The sequence below is a fragment of the Eleutherodactylus coqui genome, chromosome 8 (assembly GCF_035609145.1).
Source record: "Eleutherodactylus coqui strain aEleCoq1 chromosome 8, aEleCoq1.hap1, whole genome shotgun sequence".
Classification (NCBI taxonomy): domain Eukaryota; kingdom Metazoa; phylum Chordata; class Amphibia; order Anura; family Eleutherodactylidae; genus Eleutherodactylus; species Eleutherodactylus coqui.
In genome coordinates this window covers 184426589-184453687 of record NC_089844.1, presented here as the reverse complement: position 1 = coordinate 184453687, position 27099 = coordinate 184426589, and the positions used below count along the sequence as shown (strand labels likewise).

General features: G+C 48.0%; 1 protein-coding gene across 5 annotated transcripts in view; it reads right to left on the bottom strand.

The window, feature by feature from the left end:
• The window catches only part of GULP1 (GULP PTB domain containing engulfment adaptor 1), a 308401-nt gene that overhangs the window by 100414 nt on the left and 180888 nt on the right, over positions 1-27099 (bottom strand). For all 5 annotated transcript variants that reach the window (XM_066577081.1, XM_066577084.1, XM_066577085.1 and 2 more), the window contains one exon: positions 22153-22214. In XM_066577081.1, coding sequence (XP_066433178.1) covers positions 22153-22214 — 62 coding nt within the window. The remainder of the gene's footprint in view (positions 1-22152; positions 22215-27099) is intronic.

The window sequence follows — 27099 nt, the reverse complement described above, 5'->3', positions numbered from 1 at the left end:
GTGAATTGGGTATACTAATAGATCATAGACTGAACATGAGTCAACAATGTGATGCAGCAGCCAAAAAGGCAAACACCATTCTTTGATGTATTACGAGAAACATAGAGTCTAGATCACGTGAGGTCATTATCCCCCTCTACTCTTCCTTAGTCAGACCTCATCTGGAATTGTGTGTCCAGTTCTGGGCACCCCACTTTAAAAAAGACATAGACAAACTGGAGCAAGTTCAGAGAAGAGTTACCAAGATGGTGAGCGGTCTGCAAATCATGTCCTATAAGGAATGGGTAAAGGATCTGGGAATGTTTAGCTTGCAGAAGAGAAGGCTGAGAGGAGACTTAATAGCTGTCTACAAGTATCTAAAGGGCTGTCACAGTGCAGAGGGATCAGCCCTATTCTCATCTGTACAAGGAAAGACTAGAAGCAATTCAATGAAACTGAAAGGCAGGAGACACAGATTAGATATTAGACAGTGAGGGGGATCAATGAGTGGAACAGGTTACCACGGGAGGTGGCAAGTTTAGCCCTTTATTAGAAGTGTCAAAAGTTGATATAAATTTATATTAACAACTTCTTCTATGGCTTTGTGACTTGAAATTGCCTTTCAGTATCATAACTTTTAAATCTTCTATGTTGTGTCCGTGACTAGAAAATTGCTCTGTCACAGGGAATTCTGTCTTTCTCTGTTTAACTGTGCGGCGATGCAATCTCATCCTCGCTTTCAGTCTTTGCCCTGTTTCTCCAACATAAAGCCCCCAACAGGACATTTACTGCACATGATCAGGTCCATAACCTCAGATGTAGAACATGTGAGTGTCCTGGGATTTTATAGTCCAGCTGAGTGTTGGGGATTTGTATCCTCCTGTCTGCGGTCCATACATGTGAGTAGGTCTTGCAGCTCCCTACCTTACAGGGATAAGTTCCTGCACAGATAACACTGCTTGCCTGGTGACCCCCCAATACTAATTCAGGGACCATAAAGCCTTCACTCCCTTATTAGTGACTTTATAAATATTTGTATTTCTGTTCTGGTATTCTTTTAAGTGCAAATTAATCACATCTATGCCTGTGCCTTGTTATGTGTATGTGTGTGTGTATATGTATGTATGTATGTATGTATGTATGTATATATATATATGTATATATATATATATATATATATATATATATATATATATATATATATATATATATATATATATATATATATATATATATATACACACACACACACACACACACACACACACACACACACACACATGCCTGACCAGACTGTTAGGAGGTGTTGGGACCAGTGGATGGGGGTCCACAGAGTAACTGGGCTCAGGACGCCCCCTACAGACCACCAGTAGAGAGGAGCGTCTGACCAGACTATTAGGAGGTGTTGGGACCAGTGGATATGTGAGGGCACACAAGGTGACCGGGCTCAGAACGCCCCCTACAGACCACCAGTAGAGAGGAGCGTCTGACCAGACTGTTAGAAGGTGTTGGGACCAGTGGATGGTGGCACACAAGGTGACCAGGCTTAGGGCGCCCCATACAGACCACCAGTAGAGAGGAGCGTCTGACCAGACTATTAGGAGGTATTGAGACCAGTGGATGTGTGAGGGCACACAAGGGGACTGGGCTCAGGACGCCCCTTACAGACCACCAGTAGAGAGTAGCGTCTGACCAGACTGTTAGGGGGTGTTGGGACCAGTGGATGTGTGAGGGGAACACAAGGTGACCAGGCTCAGGACGCCCCCTACAGACCACCAGTAGAGAGGAGCGTCTGACCAGACTGTTAGGAGGTGTTGGGACCAGTGGATGTGTGAGGGCACACAAGGTGACTGAGCTCAGGGCGCCCCCTACAGACCACCAGTAGAGAGGAGCATCTGACCAGACTGTTAGGAGGTGTTGGGACCAGTGAATGTGTGAGGGCACACAAGGTGACCGGGCTCGGGACGCCCCCTACAGACCACCAGTAGAGAGGAGCATACGACCAGACTGTTAGGAGGTGTTGGGACCAGTGGATGGGGGTACACAAGGTGACCGGGCTCAGGACGCCCCCTACAGACCACTAGGAGAGAGGAGCGTCTGACCAGACTGTTAGGAGGTGTTGGGACCAGTGGATGGGGGTACACAAGGTGACCGGGCTCAGGACGCCCCCTACAGACCACCAGTAAAGACGAGCGTCTGACCAGACTGTTAGGAGGTGTTGGGACCAGTGAATGTGTGAGGGCACACAAGGGGACCGGGCTCAGGGCGCCCCCTACAGACCACCGGTAGAGAGGAGTGTCCGACAAGCACCCGCAGCTCCAACTATTTTGTTGTCTGCCATCCAGAGACAGGAAGCACCACTGTTACACCCCTGTGTCTGTAGGATCCATTTCCAGCCATTTGGCTGTAGTAAATACGGTCTCACAGCCCCCATTACATATACGACCTTTGACATCTATCTGTTTGCAGTGGTGTTATGTAAGAAAAATTATGAACTGCTGTGGAGTGGAACCGGGTTCTCTTCAGTGATGGATCCAGGTTTATAGTTTGGGCACTGACGATGGTCGTGTTCGTGTCTGGATACCTTGAGGGTGAGCGCCTCAATCCTCCCTTTGCTGTGGAGCGGTACACTTCCCCCTGCTGGTGTGATGGTCTGGGGGGCATCACATACGACAGTCGGTCACCCTTGTAGTGGTACGAGGGACAATGACAGCTCAGCGATATGTTCAGGACATCCTGCAGCCCCATGTGTTCCTCTCATGGAGGCTTCCAGCAGAATAATGCTCGGCCGCACAGTTAAGGGGGTCACAGGGAGCCCCCACAATATTGTCAGACTTCCGTGGCCGCTGGATCGCTAGATTTATCCCCAATAGAACATGTATGGGACCATCTGAGACACCAACTTTCACAGCCTACGAACTTGCATCACCTGGAGGCTCAGTTACAGAAAATGCTGCAGGATACCGAATGAACCCTGTGAACCCCCATGCCCGCCCGTATCACATCTTGCATCCAAGCTAGAGGCAGTCCACAAGGATAATAGAGCCCACCTGTATCTTGTATCCAAGCTAGAGCCATTACAACAGGGTACTAGAGCCTCCACACCAACTCGTATCACATCTTGTATCCAAGCTAGAGGCGGTACAATAGGGTCCTATAGCCTCCATGCCTGCCTGTATCACATTTTGTATCCAAGCTAGAGGTGGTACAACAGGGCACTAGAGCCTCCATGCTCATCTGTATCACATCTTGTATCCAAGCTAGAGCCGGTATAACAGGATACTAGAGCCTCCATGCACACCCGTATCACATCTTGTATTCAAGCTAGAGGCGGTACAACAGGGTACTAGAGCCTACATGCCCACCTGTATCACATCTTGTATTCAAGCTAGAGGTGGTACAACAGGGCACTAGAGATTCCATGCCCACCCGTATCACATCCTGAATCCAAGCAAGAGGTGGCCTAACTTAGCACTACAGCATCCATGCCCCACCACACCGTAGCACATCTTGTATTCAAGCTAGAGGCGGTACAACAGGGCACAAAAGCCTCCATGCCTGTCCGTATCACATCTTATACCCATTATCTTTTACCATTTGATACAAATTCTAATTATATGAATACACAGCAATACCTCCCTGTACCAGAAGAGGGCAGCACAGGATACAATACATCACTTTCTCACGGCACAAGATGAAATTCAGAGCAACTATTGTAACTTGAAGACATAGTAAGAGTGCGACCGCACGGCAAGTATATGGAGAGACGATAATTCACTGAAGAGAAAGAAACATCAAACAGAAACTCAACTCTATATAAATAATAGGAAAACATCTTCTGCCTGACAGACATGATGCGTCCGCATGTCCCTGTATAGAAATGAGAGAAGAGAAGGCTCCTGACGTGTAAACCCTGGCGGGGATCCTCCATGACCCACGCTCACCTGTTCATGAAGAATAATCCCTTGACTGCTGCCCCCTAGTGTACAGAGAGGGCATCACAAGGCAAGGGCTCACCAGCAGTAGGATTGTAACAATTACTAGTAAAGCGGTTGTTCCACCATCACAGGATATCCACAGAATAGGGGATAACTTGCTGATTGGTGGGGGTCTCAGCGCCGAGTCCCCTGCTGATCCCCACATGTCCCCCATCCTCCTCACTGAGGGGTTACTGCACTCCCTGCAGTGAGGAGGAGACTGAACGGAGCGCTGGTTGGCCAACTGCACTAGCGCTGCATTCACTTCCAGGCGGACTGTGGAGATACCTGAGTGGTGCTCGGCCAGCGCTCCGTTCACAATGATGTCACTGCGGGGTAAGAAGCGCCCCCCGCAGGGCACAGGAGTCCTGTCCTGGAGATCAGCGGGGGTCTCAGCGGTAAGACCCCCACCGATCATCCTGCAGTTATAACTTACAATTGTGATGCCACCCCTTTATGATATCCTACACTGAAGGCATCTCTTATACACTATTACAAGGCTTACTGCATGCTTCACTCTATGAGACGTACCTAAAGTAGGGGGTAAAAGTCAGTCACCTTACAGAGCGAACGTGCCCAAATTCAAGCTGGCCGGCACTATTGCAGGATGGCATGTGTGCTCCACAGCAGGGGAGGGGAGCCTTCTCGTTCTCCTCTGTCCTGCCACCTGCTGATTGGTGGAGGGGACCAGCACTCACCAATCAGCTTCCTCCCGCCCATACCACGACCGGCGCTGTTACTGAGCTCCAGAAGGGAAGGAGTGATAAAGGCCCGCCGTCACCCTGAACGGTCACCTAAAGATCCCGGGGAGTTCAAAATATTTTTTCCTATTTTCCTCCTCTAAAACCGAGGTGATCCAAATCTGAGGCCATACAAAGAAACTTACCTGATGTGAGAGGGACTACCCAGGGACTACTGGATATCAACCACTTAGAGGCCAATGAAGGGCAGTTGGGCAGGCAACCCGAGGCCAACCATTACATCATTAAAATCAAGATACAGGCAAAAAGTAGCAAAAACAGCGTTCAGGGGTGTCCGGGAACTATAAACAATTGTACTACATGTGTATGAAGAGCTTGAGGTCAGACTCACTGCCCTGTGTGGGATCTCTCATCAGCTAACCATCCTACAGGTAGAGGATCTGCGGTCCATCTGTTGCTTGAGAACAGGTTTACTGAAGGACTTGCATCCTTACAAGGAGTTTCGGGGGACACGGACATTCCTCCTATCTTATGTACAGCAAACATCCATATCACAAAAGGATAATGGCGGCTGTCCGAGGCGATCTGCCGCTAAACCTGAGCTTTACGAGAGCGTGCGGCCCACCCACCGACTGTGTGATGTAGTGTCTTTCAGTGTGCGTCCCGATAACTCTAGTCGCGGGCGCCATCCCTACATAACCACGCCACCTGCGCTTATACAGCAGACATTGTTACTGCGTCTCGCTGTGGACAATTTTTTTTTAAAATGTGGAGGAAAAAACAACAAACAAAAACATAACTTATTATTTGAAAAATATAACTCAGCCTTCAAAAAAACCAAACTTTGGACAACTACATCGACAGAAAAATATATTTTATGACTTTTTTTTATAGTGGGGGAGAAAAACTGAAGACGAAAAAAAGGCTGCAGCGGGAAGGGGTTAAAGGAGTTTCTTGCAACCCTAAACAATCGTGTGTCCCCTTCTACTAGGGAGCGCGTTGTGCCTGAACTGCGGCACCGGCGTACAGCATGGGAGGACAGCAGCTCCTGTACAGCGCCATACATGTGTAGTGAGGATGAAGTACAGGAACACAGCCAAGTCACGGGCAGAAGGGAAATACGGCAAACCTGGGGAAGCTCTGGCAAGCAGGATCAGTGGACAGACCTGGGGGTCTTAGGCCCCCCAGTCTACAAGGAATCCCTGTTCCTCACCACTGACATGAGAGAATGATCATGCTATCCTAGAATTTGGGGTTTTAAAAGGGGAGGAAGACCTGAGAAGACTCAGACCTCAAGGTTTGATTTCAGATATTAATGAACTCAGAAAGGAGGGTAGGAAGGATCCAATGGCTGGATGTTCTTAAAGGGGTTGTCCCGCGCCGAAACGGGTTTTTTTTTTTTTTTAAACCCCCCCCCCCCCGTTCGGCGCGAGACAACCCCGCTGCAGGGGTTAAAAAAACAACCCGCACAGCGCTTACCTGAATCCCGGCGGTCCGGCGTCTTCATACTCACCTGCTGAAGATGGCCGCCGGGATCCTCTGTCTCCATGGACCGCAGGGCTTCTGTGCGGTCCATTGCCGATTCCAGCCTCCTGATTGGCTGGAATCGGCACGTGACGGGGCGGAGCTACACGGAGCCCCATTCAGAAAAGAAGAAGACCCGGACTGCGCAAGCGCGGCTAATTTGGCCATCGGAGGGCGAAAATTAGTCGGCTCCATGGGAACGAGGACGCCAGCAACGGAGCAGGTAAGTATAAAACTTTTTATAACTTCTGTATGGCTCATAATTAATGCACAATGTACATTACAAAGTGCATTATTATGGCCATGCAGAAGTGTATAGACCCACTTGCTGCCTCGGGACAACCCCTTTAAGGACAGAAATGTCCAAGAAGGTTGGGAAATATTGTGAAATGAGATCAAAACAGAATCGTTAACAATCCCTAAAAGAAGGAAAAATGGGAAGCATTTATAGAAACCAGGATGGATGAACACAGAACTTTTACACATGTTAAAAATGAAGAAAAATATGTTTATCAAATGGAAAGAGGGGGGAATATCTAAAGAAGAATATAATGCAGTCTGTAGAAACTGTAGGGCAAGTGTCAGAAAAGCTAAAGCTGATAATGAATTGAGGCTTGCAACACATACCAAAATCAATAAAAAAGGATTTCAAGGTATGTCAAAAGTAAAAGAAAAGTCAAAGATGCTATTGGATGCTTACAAGATGAAAATGGTGAATTGGTTAAAAATAATATTGAGAAGGCTGAACTTTTAAATTCCTATTTTGTATCTGTTTTCTCTCAGAAAGTAGATGGGACATCAACTGATCTTCCCTGTGCTATTGGGGAATAAAAGAATGCAGCTTATCAATAAGAAGAGAGATGGTGAGGGAACACTTAGCTAACTTAAATGAATTCAAGTCTCAAGATCCAGATGAACCACATCCTAGGATACTAAAGGAAGCAGCTGAGGTAATTGCTGAGCCACTCGCCATAATCTTTAAAAATTCCTGGAGAACAGGAGAAGTTCCAGAAGATTGAAAAGGACAAATGTTGTCCCCATCTTCAAAAAAAGAGAAGAAGGTGGATCCAGGAAACTACAGGCCTGTGAGCCTGACTTCTATACCCAGAAAGATCTTTGAACAAATTATTAAACAGCATGTATGCAAGTAGTTGGATAAAAATGGAGTAATTAACCAGAGCCAGCATGGGTTTGTAACAAACAAGTCATGCCAGACGAATCTAATTTCCTTCTATGACAGAATCACCAACTGGTTGATCAGGGAAATGCGGAGGATATAGTATATGTTGACTTTTAGTAAAGCATTTAACAAAGTATCTCATATCATACTTATTGAAAAAATGATCAAATATGGGATTGACAAGACAACTGTTAGGTGGATTCACAACTGGCTGAGTGATCGTACTCAAAGAGTGGTCATAAATGGCTGCACATCCAAGTAGAAGAATGTATCAAGTGGGGTACCACTTGATCTGGAGGAGGGAATTGATAGGAAACTGGTCAAATTTGCCGACGACACAAAGCTAGGAGGGATAGCTAATACTAGGGAAGAGAGGGAGAGTATTCAAAAAGTTCTAGAAAAGCTTGCACAGTGGGCAGCAACTAACAGAATGGTATTTAACAAGGAGAAATGCAAAGTCCTACATCTGGGGAAGAAAACTGAAAAAAAAAACACATACAGAATGTCAGGAATTGAGCTAAGCAGCAGCACATGTGAAAAAGACTTGGGTAGACTAATAGATCATAGACTGAACATGAGTCAACAATGTGATGCAGCAGCCAAAATGGCAAACACAATTCTGGTATGTATTAAGAGAAGCATAGAGTCTAGATCACGTGAGGTAATTCTCCCCCTCTACTCTTCCTTAGTCAGACCTCATCTTGAATTATGTGTCCAGTTCTGGGCACCCCACTTTAAAAAAGACATAGACAAACTGGAGCAAGTTCAGAGAAGAGTTACCAAGATGGTGAGCGGTCTGCAAATCATGTCCTATAAGGAACGGGTAAAGGATCTGGGAATGTTTAGCTTGTAGAAGAGAAGGCTGAGAGGAGACTTTATTTCCGTCTACAAATATCTGAATGGCTGTCACAGTGCAGAGGGATCAGCCCTATTCTCATCTGTACAAGGAAAGACTAGAAGCAATGGGATGAAACTGAAAGGGAGGAGACACAGATTAGATATTAGACAGTGAGGGTGATCAGTGAGTGGAACAGGTTGCCACGGGAGGCAGTGAGTTCTCCTTCAATAGAAGTGTTCACACAAAGGCTGGACAGATATCTGTCTGGGATGATTTAGTGAATCCTGCACTGAGCAGGGGGTTGGACCAGATGACCCTGGAGGTCCCTTCCAACTCTACCTTTCTATGATTCTATTATGGTTAGCTGCAGCTGCTGCAGGACAGCTTTAGACAAGTCCAGCAATAATTCAGCAGCTGTCTGTGTAGTTTCTCAGGGTCTTTTTGTCTACTACGAGGGACGCCCGCAAGGAGACGCATCAGTCCCTCCTGTCGGCGCCCAATACTAATGGTTCTAATGTTGCCAGGAGCTCAGAGCGAGATCTCACGGTCGTATAAATAGCTTCGCAGTCGAGGTAAACAATATTCTTACCAAATCATCATATTGGTTGTTTTCTAAACAACATTGCGGTCCCGCAGCTCAGGCACAGCAGGAGCCGCCGTTACAGTGTATCAGGACAATTACTAGCACCACGCTGCCTCAGACTCTTATCTGCTGACGGGGGGGGGATTCGCTGCAGGGAGATACAATTACAGGTTATCTGCAGTGAACGGCTTGAGATTTGTTACGGCTTATGTGGAGTCACAGGAAGATGTGATATTAGATGATGGAACCGCTGTGCCGAGCCTTTATGGAAAACACAGCTTGTCATCCAAAAATATTCCAACCGCATGGACATAGCGAATAGCCCATCACAGATGGAGAGAGACACAGTGACGTCATCGGACACTATTACTGGCATCCTCAGGGTACATGGGAAGTAATGTGTTACACGTGAGCCTATATGTGAGCTGCAGCCCCCGGAAAGGAACAGCAGACCTTGTCATCAAAATATTTACACTTCCCCACTAGGGTTAGAATATTTCTCACAGGTGCGGCCTCTGTTGGGTGCAGCCAACCCAAATACCATCTCCGCCTACAAGGGGGACACGTGCATAACTCGGTCAGTGAGCAATACAAAGTGGGTGTAGGCACAATCTTCTTAGAGAAGCAAAATACGTTTTACCCCAACCCCTCTGTTTTATTAAGTGCAGCAGTCAGTGATCCTCTGCTCATAGGACTCATAGGAGTCCCAGCGCTGCCTGCACTCCGGATGTATGTCCCCGGCAAATACTGAGGAAGCCCCGAGATGCATCTATTCATGCTGGATGTCATAAAACAGAGACGTTAATCTAATCCCCTGATGTCTTGTGCTTCTCCAAGAAGGCTGCGCCTGCACCCACCTTTTATGGCTTACTGACCGACACATAACAGAGGAGGCCTGGTGAGCCCTTAGAGCAGCCATGTAAAAGCATATCGCTGCGTCTTCTCATGGCTATACCGCAATTGTGAAGCGCTACAAAGTCGCATGTGATGCTACAAAGTCGCGCGACTTTGTAGCATAACATGCGAGGATTTTCGGAGGGAGGGCTTGAAATATAAAGCCCTACCCCGAAAATAAGCTGTAACTGAAGAGAAAAAAAAAGTGTACATCACCTCTCCCCCGCTGTCTGGGGTGCTGCCGCAGCTTCTCCCCGGTTCCCGACACTGATTATCTTCTGGCCAGGGATTGAAAAATCCCCAGCTGCTGGAAGGGCTGGCTGTGATTGAGCCAATCACAGTCATTCATCGAGCACTGGCTGTGATTGGCTAAGCGTCAGCCAATTACAGCCAGCGCCTCCAGCAGCTGGGGAATTTTCAATCCCCGGCCGGAAGATGAAGAAGAGAAGCAGTGCCAGGACCCACGGAGAAGCTGCAGCGGCGTCTGAGAGTGCTTCTAAGGTGATGCATGTCTTTTTTGATTTTCCCTGCGGCCAGGGCTTAGATTAGGCTTTGGCAGTAGGATTTCCTACTGTCAAAGTTGCATCGCACCGTATGAAAATCACGTTTTCGTGTGATGCGATGCAACAGAGGGGAAGGCTCCATAGAGAAACATGGGCTACAAAACCTCGCGAGTCGCGGGTATATCGCCGGCCCCATGAGGTTTTTGTGTCGGGTTGTTGCATGCTACAAAACATTACATGTGTAAAGGAACCCAGATGCAAGCATGGGCTTCACATACATGTGATTTGTAGCATTGTAGCAACGCGACAAAATTGCGCGACTTTGTCACCCTTCTACTTGTGCAGAAAGCAGCATTCCTGCTCCAGCACACCTGAGTAAATATGACAACAGCTCAGTGAGCACCCTGCCAGAACCAGGCTCATAACATAAATACAGTATCAGAACTAAGCAACTGCATTGCAGGGGTGCTGATGGGCTGACTGCGACACATCAGAGGGGAGGAGACAAGTCAGGAGGAGCAAGAACCGTGTAGCTTCACAGGATGCTGCTGTATGAAGGAAGAGGATCATCTGTCCGGGTGGACCTAAGAGTGGAGATCATCTCATCTGGTCAGACGGACCTAAGGTGGAGATCATCTCATCTGGTTAGGCGGACCTAAGAGTGGAGATCATCTCATCTGGTCAGGCGGACCTAAGAGTGGAGATCATCTCATCTGGTCAGGCGGACCTAAGAGTGGAGATCATCTCATCTGGTCAGGCGGACCTAAGAGTGGAGATCATCTCATCTGGTCAGGCGGACCTAAGAGTGGAGATCATCTCATCTGGTCAGGCGGACCTAAGAGTGGAGATCATCTCATCTGGTCAGGCGGACCTAAGAGTGGAGATCATCTCATCTGGTTAGGCGGACCTAAGAGTGGAGATCATATCATCTGGTCAGGTGGACCTAAGAGTGGAGATCATCTCATCTGGTCAGGCGCACTCATGTCCACGGGGAAAATCAGGCCCGCCGCGGATTCTCCATGTAGAATCCGTAGTGGGTCCCTCCTGCCCCGCAGACATGAGGCCAAAAAATAAGAATAAACTCACCTCTCCAGACTCTGCAGTTCTTTCTTCCTTCCTTCCCGGCCGGATCTTTTTTCTTTGGCCTGGCGGATGCATGCGCCGGGCAACCCGCCAGGCCGAGGAAAGAAGATCCGGCCGGGAAGGAAGGGAGACCTGCAGCGTCCAGGACAGGTGAGTTTTAATTATGGTACGGGTGTTCCGCGGATCCGGACAGCTTCCATAGGCTTCAATAGAAGCGTGCAGGAGCCGTCCCCGCGGGAGACCCGCACTAAAATGGAGCATGGTCTGGATTTTTTTTCCGCATGCAGATCCGCGCCTGAAGGGAAAAATGACATCCGCAGGTATTTAACTACCTGCGGGTATACCTGCGGGTGTCCAATGCATCCCTATGGGGCGCAGATCCGCGTGCGGGAGAAACGCTGTGGATTTTAACCCCGTGGACATGAGGCCTAAAGGGGAAGGGGGGATATTCTTAGCCTACAAATATATGCCCGATGCCCCCTGCCCCTTCCAACAAGCCGGCCATGACCATACCATTGCTAGGATGACATGCACCATCTAGAACCTGACTGCACCAGGCTCCATTCTCCTCCCCCTGTATAAGGAACGTGAGCAGCCAGTTCATTTTTGCCTACAAGGATAAATCCCTAGAGTATATCACAACATCTTGTCATGTGACTCCTGTCATTTTGGGGGTTAATGGATATCCCCCAACATTTCATACTAATTTCCTTTAATCTCCCTGCTACTGCACGGTCTCTTCTTCCGCTAGAGGGGGATTAGAGTAAGCGACGATGCAAACCCATTATTACTACAGAGGCTGATGAGATGCGGCCCCCGCTGTTCCTCCTCCTGGTAGTGAGCGCTACAGATGTTTTATCTATCAATGAACCCGCATACATTCTACTCAAAACAAGAAACTTTGTAAGTAAAACAGTCCGGATCAGCAGATGTCGACCTGCTATGCCACACGCAGAAGTGCCACATGAGGAACCCCAGACTTTACCCTTCTACCCTACCAGTCAGAATCTGGGCACCCCGGGCCGTTACATTAGAAGTGGTCCCAGTTACAGGCTCCCGATGCTACAATAGACCAGGGTGCGGTACCGCAGCTTGTGATCAGAGGTTATAGTCAGAGAGTTCTGGGTCCAGGCAGGTGGTGTAACCTCAGAACGAGGAACACAGAGCAGGTTCAGCACCGCACAAACCGCAGACAAGAGAATGGTCAGTACAGAATGCCGAGGTCAGGAGTGGAGGGTGCAGGGTAGTCAGGAACCAGGAAGACAGCACAAATGAATAGCACCGTCAGCTGCAGCAGAAGACCCCCCTTCCTGAGGTGGGAGGTGCCTGATATAATCACAGGTGCTCCATGATTGGCAGGGGACAGAATTACAGGACGCACGCTGGCCCTTTAAGACTACGTGCCTTCATTTTTAAAAATGAAATTGGAAAATGCCCCCCTTTCCCTTCTGATGTGTGCTCCTCTGTGAATAAAAGATGGTTATATCAGATTTACATTTCACACACAGTCCGAACGTTTTTGGGGTTGCAATGACATGGAGCCGATATGTGGATCATCCATGCAGATCCGGCCGCAATAATGAACAGCCGGGGGATTATAAAACATGTAGCGCATTCAGAATTGTGTTGTGTGTGAACGGGATACAAGTCTCATCTAAATCCTGACAGAACCCTCGACATGGCCGAAAGGGGTTGCGAGAGAATTCCCATTCACGGACCACAGGCAGAGATCTTGAAAATAGCGAGGAATTTAAACAAAAAAATACAAAGTGTTACCCAAGTCCTCATTATTCAAAAGCGCACTTAAAGGGGTATCCCGAATACTTGTTTTTTCTTAGTAAAACCCAGTTCCCCGTGCCGTACAATAACCAGCAGTCATACACTCAGCTCTCCCCGCTGTGTCCTGCTCTCCCCGCTGTGTCCTGCTCTCCCCGCTGTGTCCTGCAGCGCCGCTCTTGTATTGGTGTATAGGCTGCAGTCCCGCTAGTCCCGATTGAGTGCTGAGCTGTCATTGGTTGCAGCACCTGTGATGGGGAAGCCTGTAAATGTGATGCCAGAGGGAAGACCTGGAGCGGTGGCGGGGAGCCGAGAGAGGTGAGGATGTGACGGACTTTACTGCATGGGGAACGATGCATTACTGAAGGAAGGCGACGCGGGCAATCCCTCTACGGCTCGTTTCATATCAGCGCTGGGTTTTCTGTTCTTCTCTCGGGCCATAAAACTGAAATCCATACAGCTGTTACAAGTATCATTGATTCTTTTCTGTTCCATCACAGTTACTGTCTCTTCCGTTCACAATCATGGAACGAGGGCGGAATGGTCGATTCCTTTTTTTTTTACACTGAAGTCAATGGGCAATGGATGCAAATGGAACGGTCTCCATGACTGGCCGATGCCTATTCTATTTAGTGGACTGTTTTTGTCATGCACAACAGATCCGTCACAAGCCGGTGGGAGACAAAAACAAACAGAGGTCAAAGTGTCTGTTATTTGACGGATCTGTCAAACTTTTCAGTTAAGCTCTCGCTCACTACCTGAAGGTTGTGAGTTCAATCCCCGCAAGGTTCAGGTAGCCAGCTCAAGGTTGACTCAGCCTTCCATCCTTCCGAGGTCGGTAAAATGAGCACCCAGCTTGCAGAGAGCGCTGCGGAATAAGTTGGCGCTACACAAACAACAAGTCCCCCCTTTCCACTTAAAAGCGGACACTTAGACCATAGACCGTGCATCTGCTGCTCATGAGCTCATCTTCATTATATAACAGATCTAATACGCTGATGTGGATATGGAGCCTTACTTACATAGAAGTAGAAAACTACAGCCAAGTTCATGCCAACACCATTGATCTTGATGAGGGGACACATGGAGCCCCCAGCCATAGGAACCTATGTGCACAAACCCCGAAGGGCTGTACCACTGGGGCAACATTGACAAAATAAAGTATAGGGTGAGGCAAAACTCTGGACACACCTGTGGCGAGGGGCGGAGAGGGGGCAGGAACTCAATGCACTGCTCCTGGCCCGGCCCGCCTACTCCCCTTGCAGAGAGGGACAGCGTATATCGGCCGGGCGTGAAAACCCGACCAATATAAGCCTGTCTGAATAAGTCCCGGCGTTTTCACTGCTGGCCTATATACGCTTCCATCTAAGCAGTCCCTCTTCCCTCCCCCCACTGGCTCTCTGCCTCTCTCCTACACTCCGTTTGTAATGGGAGAGGGTGGGACGGAGCTGGGATAAGCTCTGCTCCGCCCCGCCCACTCCCACGGCTGGCTATGGACAAAGGGTGGGGCTTAGCTCCACCCCTGTCCCGCCCACTCACATTGCAAACCGCTCAGAGGGGAGAAGAGAAGCAGAGAGCCGGTGAGGGAGAAGCAAGGGGGGACTGCTCAGATGAAAGCGTATATCAGCCGGCCGTGATGGCAGAAGTCCAGGATGCTATCCCATTGCCTTTAAAGGGGTTGTCCCGCGGCAGCAAGTGGGTCTATACACTTCTGTATGGCCATATTAATGCACTTTGTAATCTACATTGTGCATTAATTATGAGCCATACAGAAGTTATCAAAAGTTTTATACTTACCTGCTCCGTTGCTGGCGTCCTCGTCTCCATGGTGCCGACTAATTTTCGGCCTCTGATGGCCAAATTACCCGCGCTTCCGCAGTCCGGGTCTTCTGCTTTCTTCTATGGAGCCTCTCGTGCAGGATGCCGGCTCCGTGTAGCTCCGCCCCATCACGTGCCGATTCCAGCCAATCAGGAGGCTGGAATCGGCAATGGACCGCACAGAAGAGCTGCGGTCCACGGAGGAAGAGGATCCCGGCGGCCATCTTCACCGGTAAGTATAGAAGTCACCGGAGCGCGGGGATTAAGGTAAGCACTCCGGTAAGCTTTCTTTAAGTCCCTGCATCGGGGTTGTCTCGCGCCGAACGGGGGGGGGGGTTGAAAAAAAAAAAAACCCGTTTCGGCGCGGGACAACCCCTTTAATGGGGCCGCCACTGCTGCTGCCTGTCCCACTGAAATCAGTGGGTTGTAGGCAACCCCTGCAGCATGATTTTCTGGGGAAGGGCTTGAAATATAAGCCCTTCCTGAAAATCACCCGTAGCTGGTGAAAAAAAAAAAATTATATACTCACCTCTCCACTGCTCAGGCATGTCCTCTGGCTGGCTCCCCTGCACAGCTGTCAAGCTTTTTCAGCAGGCATGGATTTAAAAATCCCCGCCTCCTGAAAGGGCTGTACTGATTGGCTGAGCACTCAGCCAATTACAAGCAGCGCTTAGCCATTTATTGATGAATCCGGTCCCAACGGGGATAAAGGAAACCTTTGCCACAGCGGTCATCACTGTGGCAGAAGTCCTTGATATACTCTCTATGCTTTCAATGGGGCTGGGGCTGCTGCTGCTGCTGCCGACCCCATTGAAAGCATTTTACGATATTGCAGCGTTTTTTTGCGCTGCGAGGCGAATGTTTTCACTTGCTCTCGCAGTGCAAAGAAAAAAACCCTAGTGAATAAAAGCCCTAACTCCTAAGCACGTAAAAATGGGGCAAAACTAACACTTCCAGGGTGTTTCTAGTCAAGACTAATATATCGCATGACCCCCTTCCCATTTGAAAAACCTGAGCTGGATTCAATATGGTGGAGTTCAAAATGGCCACAAAATGTCTCATCCATCAAAACATGCATCCTCCTTCTCGCATACTTTCGCTTATTGGAAGTCAAAATTCTCATTATTACACTAGTTAAACGGGTGTGTCCAGACTTTTGCCTCGCCCTGTATAACAAGCATTGTATTAATATCCCATGAGCTGGTGTTAGGATCTGATAGATTATCTAGGATGGTTTAGCCACTTCTTTTTAGCAGCAGTTTTCCGGTGTTCTGCATCATACATTAATCATATCATATGCTACAATGTGGAGAGACGACTGTAATAAGTCAGGGAGGTAAGCAGATTTACATCAGAGGTTGTCAGACACTGCGCACCTCACAGGGAAGAGTTATTACTCTCTTCTGTATTCTCTCCTCCTATTTATCCTGATATTGTCTGCTCTCAGCAAAATATTCAGCTACTAAAAGCGTCACATAAGAATATTTATATGGCGGGAACATATTCCGCAGCGCCATACAGATCAGATGATACATGTTAGATGATGATACATGTTAGATATTATATACAGTAGGGAACATTATGGGGTACCCTGCCCACAACAGCATGCAAGGGATGAGGAAATAGAGGGGACAAGAGGTAGTAGTGCTTGTCCTGCACGATGGCCAGTCAGCTTACGTAGCGTAGTATTCATAATGCCACGTGAGCCGCTCACCAGTCGTCAGGAGACAGAGATGAGGGAGGTGATACATGGCGGCGCAGCACTGCGGAGAGCTTTACGGATGAGAGGGAAGAGCTTAAATTGCTTTTTGTAGTGAACGGGCAGCCACTGGAGTGACCGGCACAGGGTGGAGACACGTCCGTGCAGTGACCGGCACAGGGTGGAGACACGTCCGTGCAGTGACCGGCACAGGGTGGAGACACGTCCGTGCAGTGACCGGCACAGGGTGGAGACACGTCCGTGCAGTGACCGGCACAGGGTGGAGATACGTCCGTGCAGTGACCGGCACAGGGTGGAGATACGTCCGTGCAGTGACCGGCACAGGGTGGAGATACGTCAGTGCAGTGACCGGCACAGGGTGGAGATACGTCCGTGCAGTGACCGGCACAGGGTGGAGATACGTCCGTGCAGTGACCGGCACAGGGTGGAGATACGTCCGTGCAGTGACCGGCACAGGGTGGAGATACGTCCGTGCAGTGACCGGCACAGGGTGGAGATACGTCCGTCCAGTGACCGGCACAGGGTGGAGATACGTCCGTCCAGTGACCGGCACAGGGTGGAGATACGTCCGTGCAGTGACCGGCACAGGGTGGAGATACGTTCGTGCAGTGACCGGCACAGGGTGGAGATACGTTCGTGCAGTGACCGGCACAGGGTGGAGATACATTCGTGCAGTGACCGGCACAGGGTGGAGATACATTCGTGCAGTGACCGGCACAGGGTGGAGGTATAAGCGTAGTGGCCGGCACAGGGTGGAGGTATACCTGTAGTGGCTGGCACAGGGTGGAGGTTTACGTGTAGTGGCTGGCACAGGGTGGAGGTATACGTGTAGTGGCTGGCATAGGGTGGAGGTATACGTGTAGTGGCTGGCACAGGGTGGAGGTTTACGTGTAGTGGCTGGCATAGGGTGGAGGTATACGTGTAGTGGCTGGCACAGGGAGGAGGTATCACTGTAATTAGTGACCGGCACTGATTGGAGGTATCAATGTAGCTACCCACAGTGTAGGCATTGCACTAACAAATTTGGATCTAATGTGGGGCCTGACCAGATTCTCACTCCAGATCCCAGCAAAGGATCTAGTGATTTTCTCTTCTACGGGAAAGACAGACTCGCTATAAAAAAAAAAAGTAAGAAACCTTATTTCTCACAAGGTTATCTGTCCCTCCCTGAGGCCATGATCGGCCCTTTTCACTGGTCGAGGCGGCCACTGCTGTCGTGCTTTAGAATCCTTCTGATGTATATGTTGGGTGTGGTTGTGCAATCGTTGTTTGAAAGAACGACCAGATAACCCGTCGCGGGTGGAAGAACGACCACATGACCCATCGAGGGTGGAAGAATGACCAGATGACCCGTCGCTGTGTGAAGGAACAGCCAGATGACCCGTCGCGGGTGGAAGAACAACCAGATGACCCGTCGCGGGTGGAAGTTGGCAGCGTGACTCAATAACGTCGGGCGGACTGTGGTCGCAGCACAATCTTGTTGGGTAACAGGTATAACTTTTGTAATATTGTCCCAAGAGGGACACAAACCATTGATATTTGATAGATCATATTGCCTCCGCTGCTGCTCAGCATACCTGGAAGGGTCTGTACTGTGGAGACTGCTGTACAGTCCTGTAACGGTGGTTTATTGTCCTGCACTTTTCTTTAATGAGACGAATGCTGGTTATTTCACTAATGAGATGTAAATGGTGAACTGCTGTGCTTTATGTTTGTGTAGTGTCAGGCTGTACTCGCACATGACTAATGCCACCTGGAGAGTATGGCGACCTACCTTCTGGCAGATTAACCTACATCTCACACCTGATTGCCCTTATCAGCTAAACCCCTGGAAATTAGTAATTGGAAGAAAAAAAAAAAAAAGAGTATTAGTCCTTTTTAAGGAATGCTCATGTACTTCCTAGGAGAAATACTAACCCCCTAGATGATGGATATTGTTCTGGGTACTGGTGCAGTATGTCTCCACTGGAGGTACGGGTGGAGACATGGGTTGGCGGGGCTGAGTTACAAGTCACGTCCACAACTGTGGATTGGCTGCCACGCACACACCTCCCCAGACACATACGTACCGGCCATCCCCCTGACAGCTTACAAATCTCCCCACTGGCCTCCCATCTCCGCCCCCGTCCCCCACCACCACTGCAGCCGGCCCCGCTATCACTCTCCCTGCCGCCCTGCCTCTCAATGAGCCGCGTTCACATCTCTGCTCACATAATTTCTTAGCACCCCCCACATTGAGAAGGAGACTTCTTACTCATGCTAATGTCGCTGTAGGGGGAGAAGCGACCGCCCCGCAGTGAGAGAAGAGAAGAACACGTTCTCAAGTGCGGTGGAGGGCTCTGCGGTCAGAGGCCCCAATGATCAGCAAGTTATTCCCTACCCAGTAAAAGGGAATAATGCACACTTGTGGTACAACCCCTTTAAATAGGTTGTCTGGTTACAAATAAACTTTGGGTTTGGCCAATGGGTTAAAACAATAAACAGATGGTTACTTATCCTCCTGGCCATCCGGTGCTGCAGCCCACCGATTCTCCTGTTCTCTGTTGACAGTGAAAGTCAGGTGACCACTGCCTGTTAATCAGAGGCTGCAGCGTTACTGTTCCAAACTCCTGGCATCATGGCGCCTAGGATGTGAGCGCTGATGACAGAAGAATGGGTGGGGATGCTGTGGCTGCAGCGCTGGATGGCCCGGCCTGGGGAGATAGTGTTTTAACCTATCTGGCTGCAAGTTGTAAAAGTTAATTTATAACTGGACAGCCCCTTTAAATTGTAGAAATGTTTGCAGACCTCGCCAGGTCGCCTATTCAGTTTCACAGAGTAAAGGTACCTTTACAAAGGCCGACTGTCACTAGAATAATAGTTCAAACAAGCAATTCTGAGCGACTGCCAGTCTGTGTATACACGGCCTCCGACAGCGTGGAGGGGTAAGTCGCTCGGTAGCTGCAACTGCTTGCTCAGCATAAACAGGCGTCACTCAGTCTTTGAGCAACTACCAGTGAATGGAGGCGGCCGGAAAAATGATTTCTGACTGACTGTTGCTTGAAGTCGCTGGGAGAGCTATCGGGAGCTTTTGCGGCTGACCGTCGTACTGAGTAAAGGTATCTTATCCCTTTCCAACCCACTGTCTGACCTCTGAAGACATTATGATATAAGGCTGTACAGCTCCGATGTTGGAAGACGTCCGTCGGGGTTCTCTTACTGTATATTGCCAGCCTCTCTGCTGTCAGAGCCTATCCAACGTGTCACCTGATGCAGTACTGGCTTTAGCCAGCAGATAGCGCCGTTGTATAATGGCAGAAAAAGAGTAAGCCCCCTAGGAAAACCAGGATACAAATTGGATTGGAAAAGGTTAAATCTCTGCTCACGGCTATGCATGTTGCAATGGAGGCAGTTGGAGGAGTTGCATTTATTGGGTTTTTAGCTAGCATCAGCATGGAGTCGGAAAGAAATTTTTCCCCCAAACGGGCTAATTGGCTTCTGCCTCTTGGGGTTTTTGCCTTCCTCTGGATCAACAACACAGGAGGATAAACAGGCTGAACTAGATGGACATTGTCTTCATTCAGCCTTACAAACTATGTTACTATCAGAATCCCCATGGAGAGACCATAGATGGGAGATAATGTAGTCCATTCTATGGGATGCTGGCTAAATAGTCAGGACTAATGACGAGCGCGTGGTAATTCTGTTCAGTACATTTGAATGGCCATTAAATTAAACATCCATTTCTGTTATTGGGATCTGTCAGTAACAGATAAGGCTGAGCCCCTCCGGGGGAACGGCTCCGCGCTCAACGCTGGCTCTGAAATGAGATTGCTTAGCTTGTTGCCTTTTACTACATACTAGAAACCCAACTGCCCTTAACAAACGGCTTCTACAGTCATTCCCATAGGTAGCCGACGAGCGTAGAACCCAACGGCTCCTGCCGGAATAATCAGCTCTATCCCGATGTCTAATGGTGCAGGATATTGATATGAGCAACTGACTCCGCCAACGCAACCCGAACGCGACCTGAAAGATGGCAGAGAAGTAGCACAAAGTAAAGGCATGAAAACTGGCAACACTCCATCCAGAACGAGCCGCAGATGGGAAAAACATGCTGCTTGAGCAAGTGATAGAGACAACGACTACTTGTATAGCCTGCAGCCGTCATAGCGGAGATCAGCGGGCTGAACGCTCATCTGTGACATCATCACTACACATACACCACGCTGACACATACAAGGCGCTGACATTCAGTTCCATTCACATTTTTCATTCCGGCCTCAATGACTGTGATGTATCTAAAGACTTCGGTAAGGGAAAGAACATTTAGAGGCATCTGCAGGGTTAATCAGTGTAACGAAGTCATTAGAGCGATTGCTCAGCTTTACACTTCTTTTGACCACTGTCTGCCAATCGGAAGCTACAGCATCACTGCCCGTTCTCCTGGCATCAGCGCTCACACCCTGGACACCATGATGCCAGGAGTTTGGAATGGTGACACCACAGCTTCTGATTAGTGACTATTTGAAGGATGGCTGATCCATGTAAACCCAACTTTACTGTATTAGATTAGAGGGTACTAACATAGTAACGAACATACAATCCCTAGTCCATTATATATTATACATACATACATATAAAAGATGCAATATATGAGAGAGCATTATGTAACCATCAGTGGTGGACACACAGCATGAATCAAAATGGGCCCCTGGTGCTCAATGAGGGTATTACATCACCCCTATTCCAAGACAGCTGCTGATTGGTGCCACCGCAAGCCTGTGAAAACTGGGATGATACTATTTGCTAATGTTGCCTAAATGGGTTATCTGACCTTTTAACTGATGACCTTACCTCTGGATAGCTCATCGGTTCTTGATGAATGTGGGGTGAGCCACTAGGAACCGCTGCCCATTAGCTGCACTGGTCACCACAGGAAAGCACTGTCCGTGGATGACAGCGATCCAGACAATCAGCTGATGGACAGGGATCCCAAGCAGCGGACCCCCTTCCATCAGCTACAGACAACCTATGCAGAGGTTAGGTCATCAATTAAGAATAGTCAGACAAGCCCTTTAACCCTTTCCAATCCACTGTCTGACGTCTAAAGACATTCTGATTGAAGGCTATACAACTCCGATGTCGGAAGACGTCCGGTAGGGTATTCTTACTGTAGATTACTGGCCGCTCTGTTGTCGGGGGCCTCTCCGGCATGTCCCATACTGCAGTACCTGCTCTAGCCAGCAGACGGTGCCATTGAATAATGGCAGAAAGAGAAAGCCCCCTAGAAAACCCTGTATCCAAAATTAAATTGCAAAGGGTTAATAGGCGGAGCTGACAGCCTGCACATGTTCATACGGACCGGGTGGGTAAGCAGTCCCAAGCTGGGACCCCAGTCCTCATGGTTCCCATCGCCGCTGCAGAGTGTGATGACTGGTGATTATAACTGGGTGTGTTTGGAAAGAAAAAAAACCGAACAAATGCCCAAATGTAGCGTGCGGGGGAACCGCGAGCTCCATCACTGCGCACATCACATACAGCTATTACCCCCAGCAGAAGGCGTTATCTCTGGATGTGAATGGAGCAGTGCTTACCTTAGCATTGTAGGCGATGAAGTTTTTGGATAAAGCCTCGGGCATGTGCATCCACGATTTATCTGGAAAGACAAGATGGGAGCGGAGTCAGACTTGTGTCGGGTCATTCTGCGGGCGCTACATAGTAACAGCATTATTCTCACATCAGAGCGCTACGTGAAACGCTCCGGCGCGGTATAAACGTGATCATACCAGGAGCATCATCACCGGGAATAAGTCATATGGGTGACTGCGGCTTGCGGGGGGCGATCGGGACGTCCGCGGCACACTTACAAGCAGGAGACGCTTAACCCCTTAGTGACGCCGCCTACTTTGGACATCGGGACGTGATGATTCTTGGAGGTTTTTTGGACACGGCCATAAGAGCCTTGTGTTTTGCGTGACAAGCTCTAGTTTTCATTGGTACCATCTTTGGGTACATATAATGTATTGTATAACTTATTAGCTCTTTTTGGAGGGCAGGGAGAAAAAACACCTCAATTCTGCCTTTTTTTGTTTTTACAGCGTTAATCAAACAGCATAAATTACAGGATGCACTTTTTTTCTGCGGGTCGGTGCGATTACAATACCAAAATTATATATATATATGTATTTTAGGTTTCTCCACTTTTGCACTTTAAAAACCCTTTTTGGGGAAAACTTTTTTTTGTATCGCTGCACTCAAAGTTCCATAACTTTTTTACTCTTCCGTGGACGGAGCTCTGTGAGGACCTGTTTTTTTGTGAGACGAGCTGTAGTTTTTGGTGTAGCATTTTGGGGTAGACATTTTGGGGGGCGGCAAAATCAATTAAAAAAGCATTTAGGCTTTCTTTTTTTTTGTTTTTCCCCCAAAGCGTTCGCCTTGCAGGATAAAAAAAAAGTGTTATGGAGGCAACGATAGCAAACATTTTTGTTTGGTATTTTTAAACAAAGAGGAGAAAGAGCAAAAAACTTTTTTCGTTTTCTATTGCTGTTTTTAGATTTTTTTTTTTTTGTAAGCTTGTAAAGGATTTACAGAGGGAGGCCCACTAACGTCACAGAGGTGGCATCTTCACTCTGTGCACCCATTACATGCTGCGATTAACATTGATTGTGGCATATATGGGGTTAACAGCGGGGTTAAGTGTTTTACCGACCCCTGTTGTTCTATCCATAGGGCATACACTTACATTCTGGGGTGGGAAGGGGTTGAAGTTCTTTTATCTATTCGTGCTAACGATGCCCGACACTCGCCCCCACACATATTCGCTCCCGCGCTGCTGCATAGAAACCAGTATTGGAGATTTCTCCCCTCGCTCTCCCCCGTCCCTCTCCATTGAGTTAACATAGCGGCTGTTCAGTACTGAACGGCTGCTATTTACACTGAACAATCAGCTCATCGTCCAGCGTCATATGCAGCATAAACAATGGACAATGAACAGATCGCTGGGTGTAAATAGCGGCTGCTCAGTATTGAACGGCCGATATGTTAAGTCGATGGAGAGGGGCGGGGGAGCGCGAGGAGAGAAATCTGCAGCCTCCCCGCCCCCTGCTGGCCGCTCTGTGAGCGAGCCAGCGCTACTAACTCCCGTGCAACAGCACGGGAGCGAGGACACACAGGGATGAGTGTCGGGCATAGTTTGTCCGATATTCGTCCCGTATAAATGGACCAGCCGGCTCAGGAAATGTATAACAAAGGGATCAAAAAGCTGTACATACTCCAAAATGGCACTGATAAACCAGAAGAAACCAGCACCCACATAGCTGCAATGACAGGAAAAATAAGTAGTAGTACAGAAAAATATTCTACAAGGTTAGTATCGCTGTAATCGGATTGTCCCACAGAATAACGTTATGTTACTTTTGCCACAGTATGTATGCCATAAAAAACAAGACCACCCGAGGGCATAGCCTAGCCTCCAGCTTGGACGGACCCACGCACCGAGAGCCCCCACGGCAAATCCCCTAAAAAAACAAGATCACCCAAGGTCATGGCCTAGCCTCCAGCTTGGACGGAAGCACGCACCGAGAGCTCCCACGGCAAATCCCCTAAATCTCATTATCCTGCTTTCCCTGGACTCCATACTTCCCACGAGCCAACGGCACGAGTCCCCGCTGCTCTACAGGAACAGGCAGAGGGCTTTATTTGGACGGAAAGCCACTACCGAAGCCCGCGGCTTCGCAAGAACTAGCGCAGCCTACTCATCCGCAGGCTAGATTGTGACTGCGAGCTAAATGACTACAGTGGCTGCTGCTCGCTCCCTCTTCCCCAGTGCAGACCTACCGGACTGCTGGTGGACATTGGAGGGGGACTCTGCTGTGGCCCAGAGCGCGGTCTCGCTGATCGCTGGACCTGATGGTGACCTGTGGTGTGGAGGCAGACATGGAGATTCCATCCCTGGAGAAAAGAGACCACAGTGCTTGCGGGACCACACTACTGACTAGCAGCATGTTCCCTCCTGGTGGCGAGGAGAAGAAGACATAAGCCTATTCTAGAGAAGGCTGCATCTGACCCATCCTGGTGGTGGTGAGTGGAATGGACTAGATCCAGTAAGAGGAGTCACACATTAACCCCTTACAGCAGTCACCATCACCCTGGCCATTAAACCTGCTATTGCCTGCCTACTTAGTCAGAGTGGGAAAAAGGGAAACACCTATTGCAGAATAGGCTTGCATCTAAAAAGGTACCCACACTGAAGAAAATAAAATATACATTCCAGGCCCCGACTGCGTTATAGCAATACTATTATCGTATGACTCAACTAGCTGATATAACCGGCTTCGCCCGAGTTAATTTGGTACTGGTGTTTATCTGGTGTTCACACGGAAAATCTTATGAAGTCGTGGTTACTTTAGAGATACCAGAAAAACATATGTTCACCATTTTGCATAGTTCTCTGCGTTACCCAGGAAACACCACGGGAGGTAACCATGCAACATTTCCTTTATATAAAATGACATCAGGAAGTGAGAGAATTAGATTCCATACGTAAAATTTGGACGCTAATTCTTTTGCACTTAGAATTGAATAATCGAGTTGGGACCCATTAACTTTTCCTATTTATGACATAATCAATGCCCGTGCCAAATTTCAAGTTTCTATGACATTGGGAAGAGAGAGAATTAGATTTCGTACGTAAAATGTGGACGCTAATTCTTTTGCGCTTAGAATTGAACAATCGAGGTGGGACCAATTAACTTTTCCTATTTATGACATAATCAATGCCCGTTCCAAATTTCATGTTTCTATGACACCAAGAAGTGAGAGAATTAGATTCCGTACGTAAAATTTGGACGCTAGTTCTTTTGCGCTATAATTGAATAATCGAGTTGGGACCCATTAACTTTTCCTATTTATGACATATTCAATGCTTATGGCAAATTTCATGTTTCTATGACATTGGGAAGCGAGAGATTTAGATTCCGTACGTAAAATTTCGATGATAATTCTTTTGCGCTAGAATTAAATAATCGTGTTAGCTTTTCCTATTTATGACATAATCAATGCTCGTGCCAAATTTCACGTTTCTATGACACCGGAAAGTGAGAAAATTACATTCCGCACGTAAAATTTGGACGCTAATTCTTTTGCGCATAGAATTGAATAATCGAGTTGGGACCCATTAGCTTTTCCTATTTATGACATAATCAATGCTCGTGCCAAATTTCCCGTTTCTATGACACCGGAAATTGAGAAAATTACATTCCGTATGTAAAATTTGGACGCTAATTCTTTGGCGCTTAGAATTGAATAATCGAGTTGGGATTTATTAGCTTTTCGTATTTATGACATAATCAATGCTCGTGCCAAATTTCACGTTTCTATGACACCGGAAAGTGAGAAAAGTACATTCCGTATGTAAAATTTGGACGCTAATTCTTTGGCGCTTAGAACTGAATAATCGAGTTGGGACCTATGAACTTTTCCTATTTATGACATAATCAATGTTCGTGCCAAATTTCAAGTTTCTATGATATTGGGAAGTGAGAGAATTAGATTCCGTACGTAAAATTTGGACGCTAATTCTTTTGCGCATAGAATTGAATAATCGAGTTGCGACCCATTAACTTTTCCTATTTATGACATATTCAATGCCCATGCCAAATTTTAAGTTTCTATGACATTGGGAAGTGAGAGATTTAGATTATGTACGTTAAATTTGGACACTAATTCTTTTGCGCTAGAATTGAATAATCGAGTTGGGACCCCTTAACTTTTCCTATTTTGGAGATAATCTATGCTTGTGCCAAAATTCATGTTTCTACGACATCGGGAAGTTGGAGAACTTTTGGCGAGTCAGTCAGTCAGTGAGTGAGTCAGTGAGGGCTTTCGTCTTTATATATATAGATATCATCGGACATTAACTGTACAAGTACGCCCAGCATCATAATGTACTTCCCCTTTGTCACTTGGGACATAGAGGCGTGAGAGAAAACATCGTATTTGTCTATCTTCATGTTTAAATGAAATAACGTATTTAAACGTTTAACCCAACCACTGCTACCACCTAGTGGTTGGACGGAACATAACGATCTGGTCCATGCTGTGGAAACATAGATGACCCATCCCTCTCGCTCATGCTGGATGGTTAAAGCGGTTGACATCCATATAAAGTACCAGACCCAGATAGTCCTGCTAACCTATGATCCAAACGATTATAGGTTGTTATCCTGACAGTATTTTTGGGGTGATTCCGTGACCCGCAGGGTATTATGACCCTCCAGGGAAGTCATGCTCACAACTAGTGCCTTTAACACAGATAATGTGTGCATACGAGGTCTCCCGGAAACTATAAGAGATCAGTCAACCTTGTTTCAGGAACTGTGCCCTACTGGAGATGGACAAGATCCATAGAACCCTATATACCCAAAGACCTAATAGTCCTCCTAGAGACGACATGCTGCATTTTCACCGAACATAGAGCCAATACTACAGGCAGCTGGCTCATCAATTATTCTGAGATTTAACTTCACCCCCCCCCCCCCCTC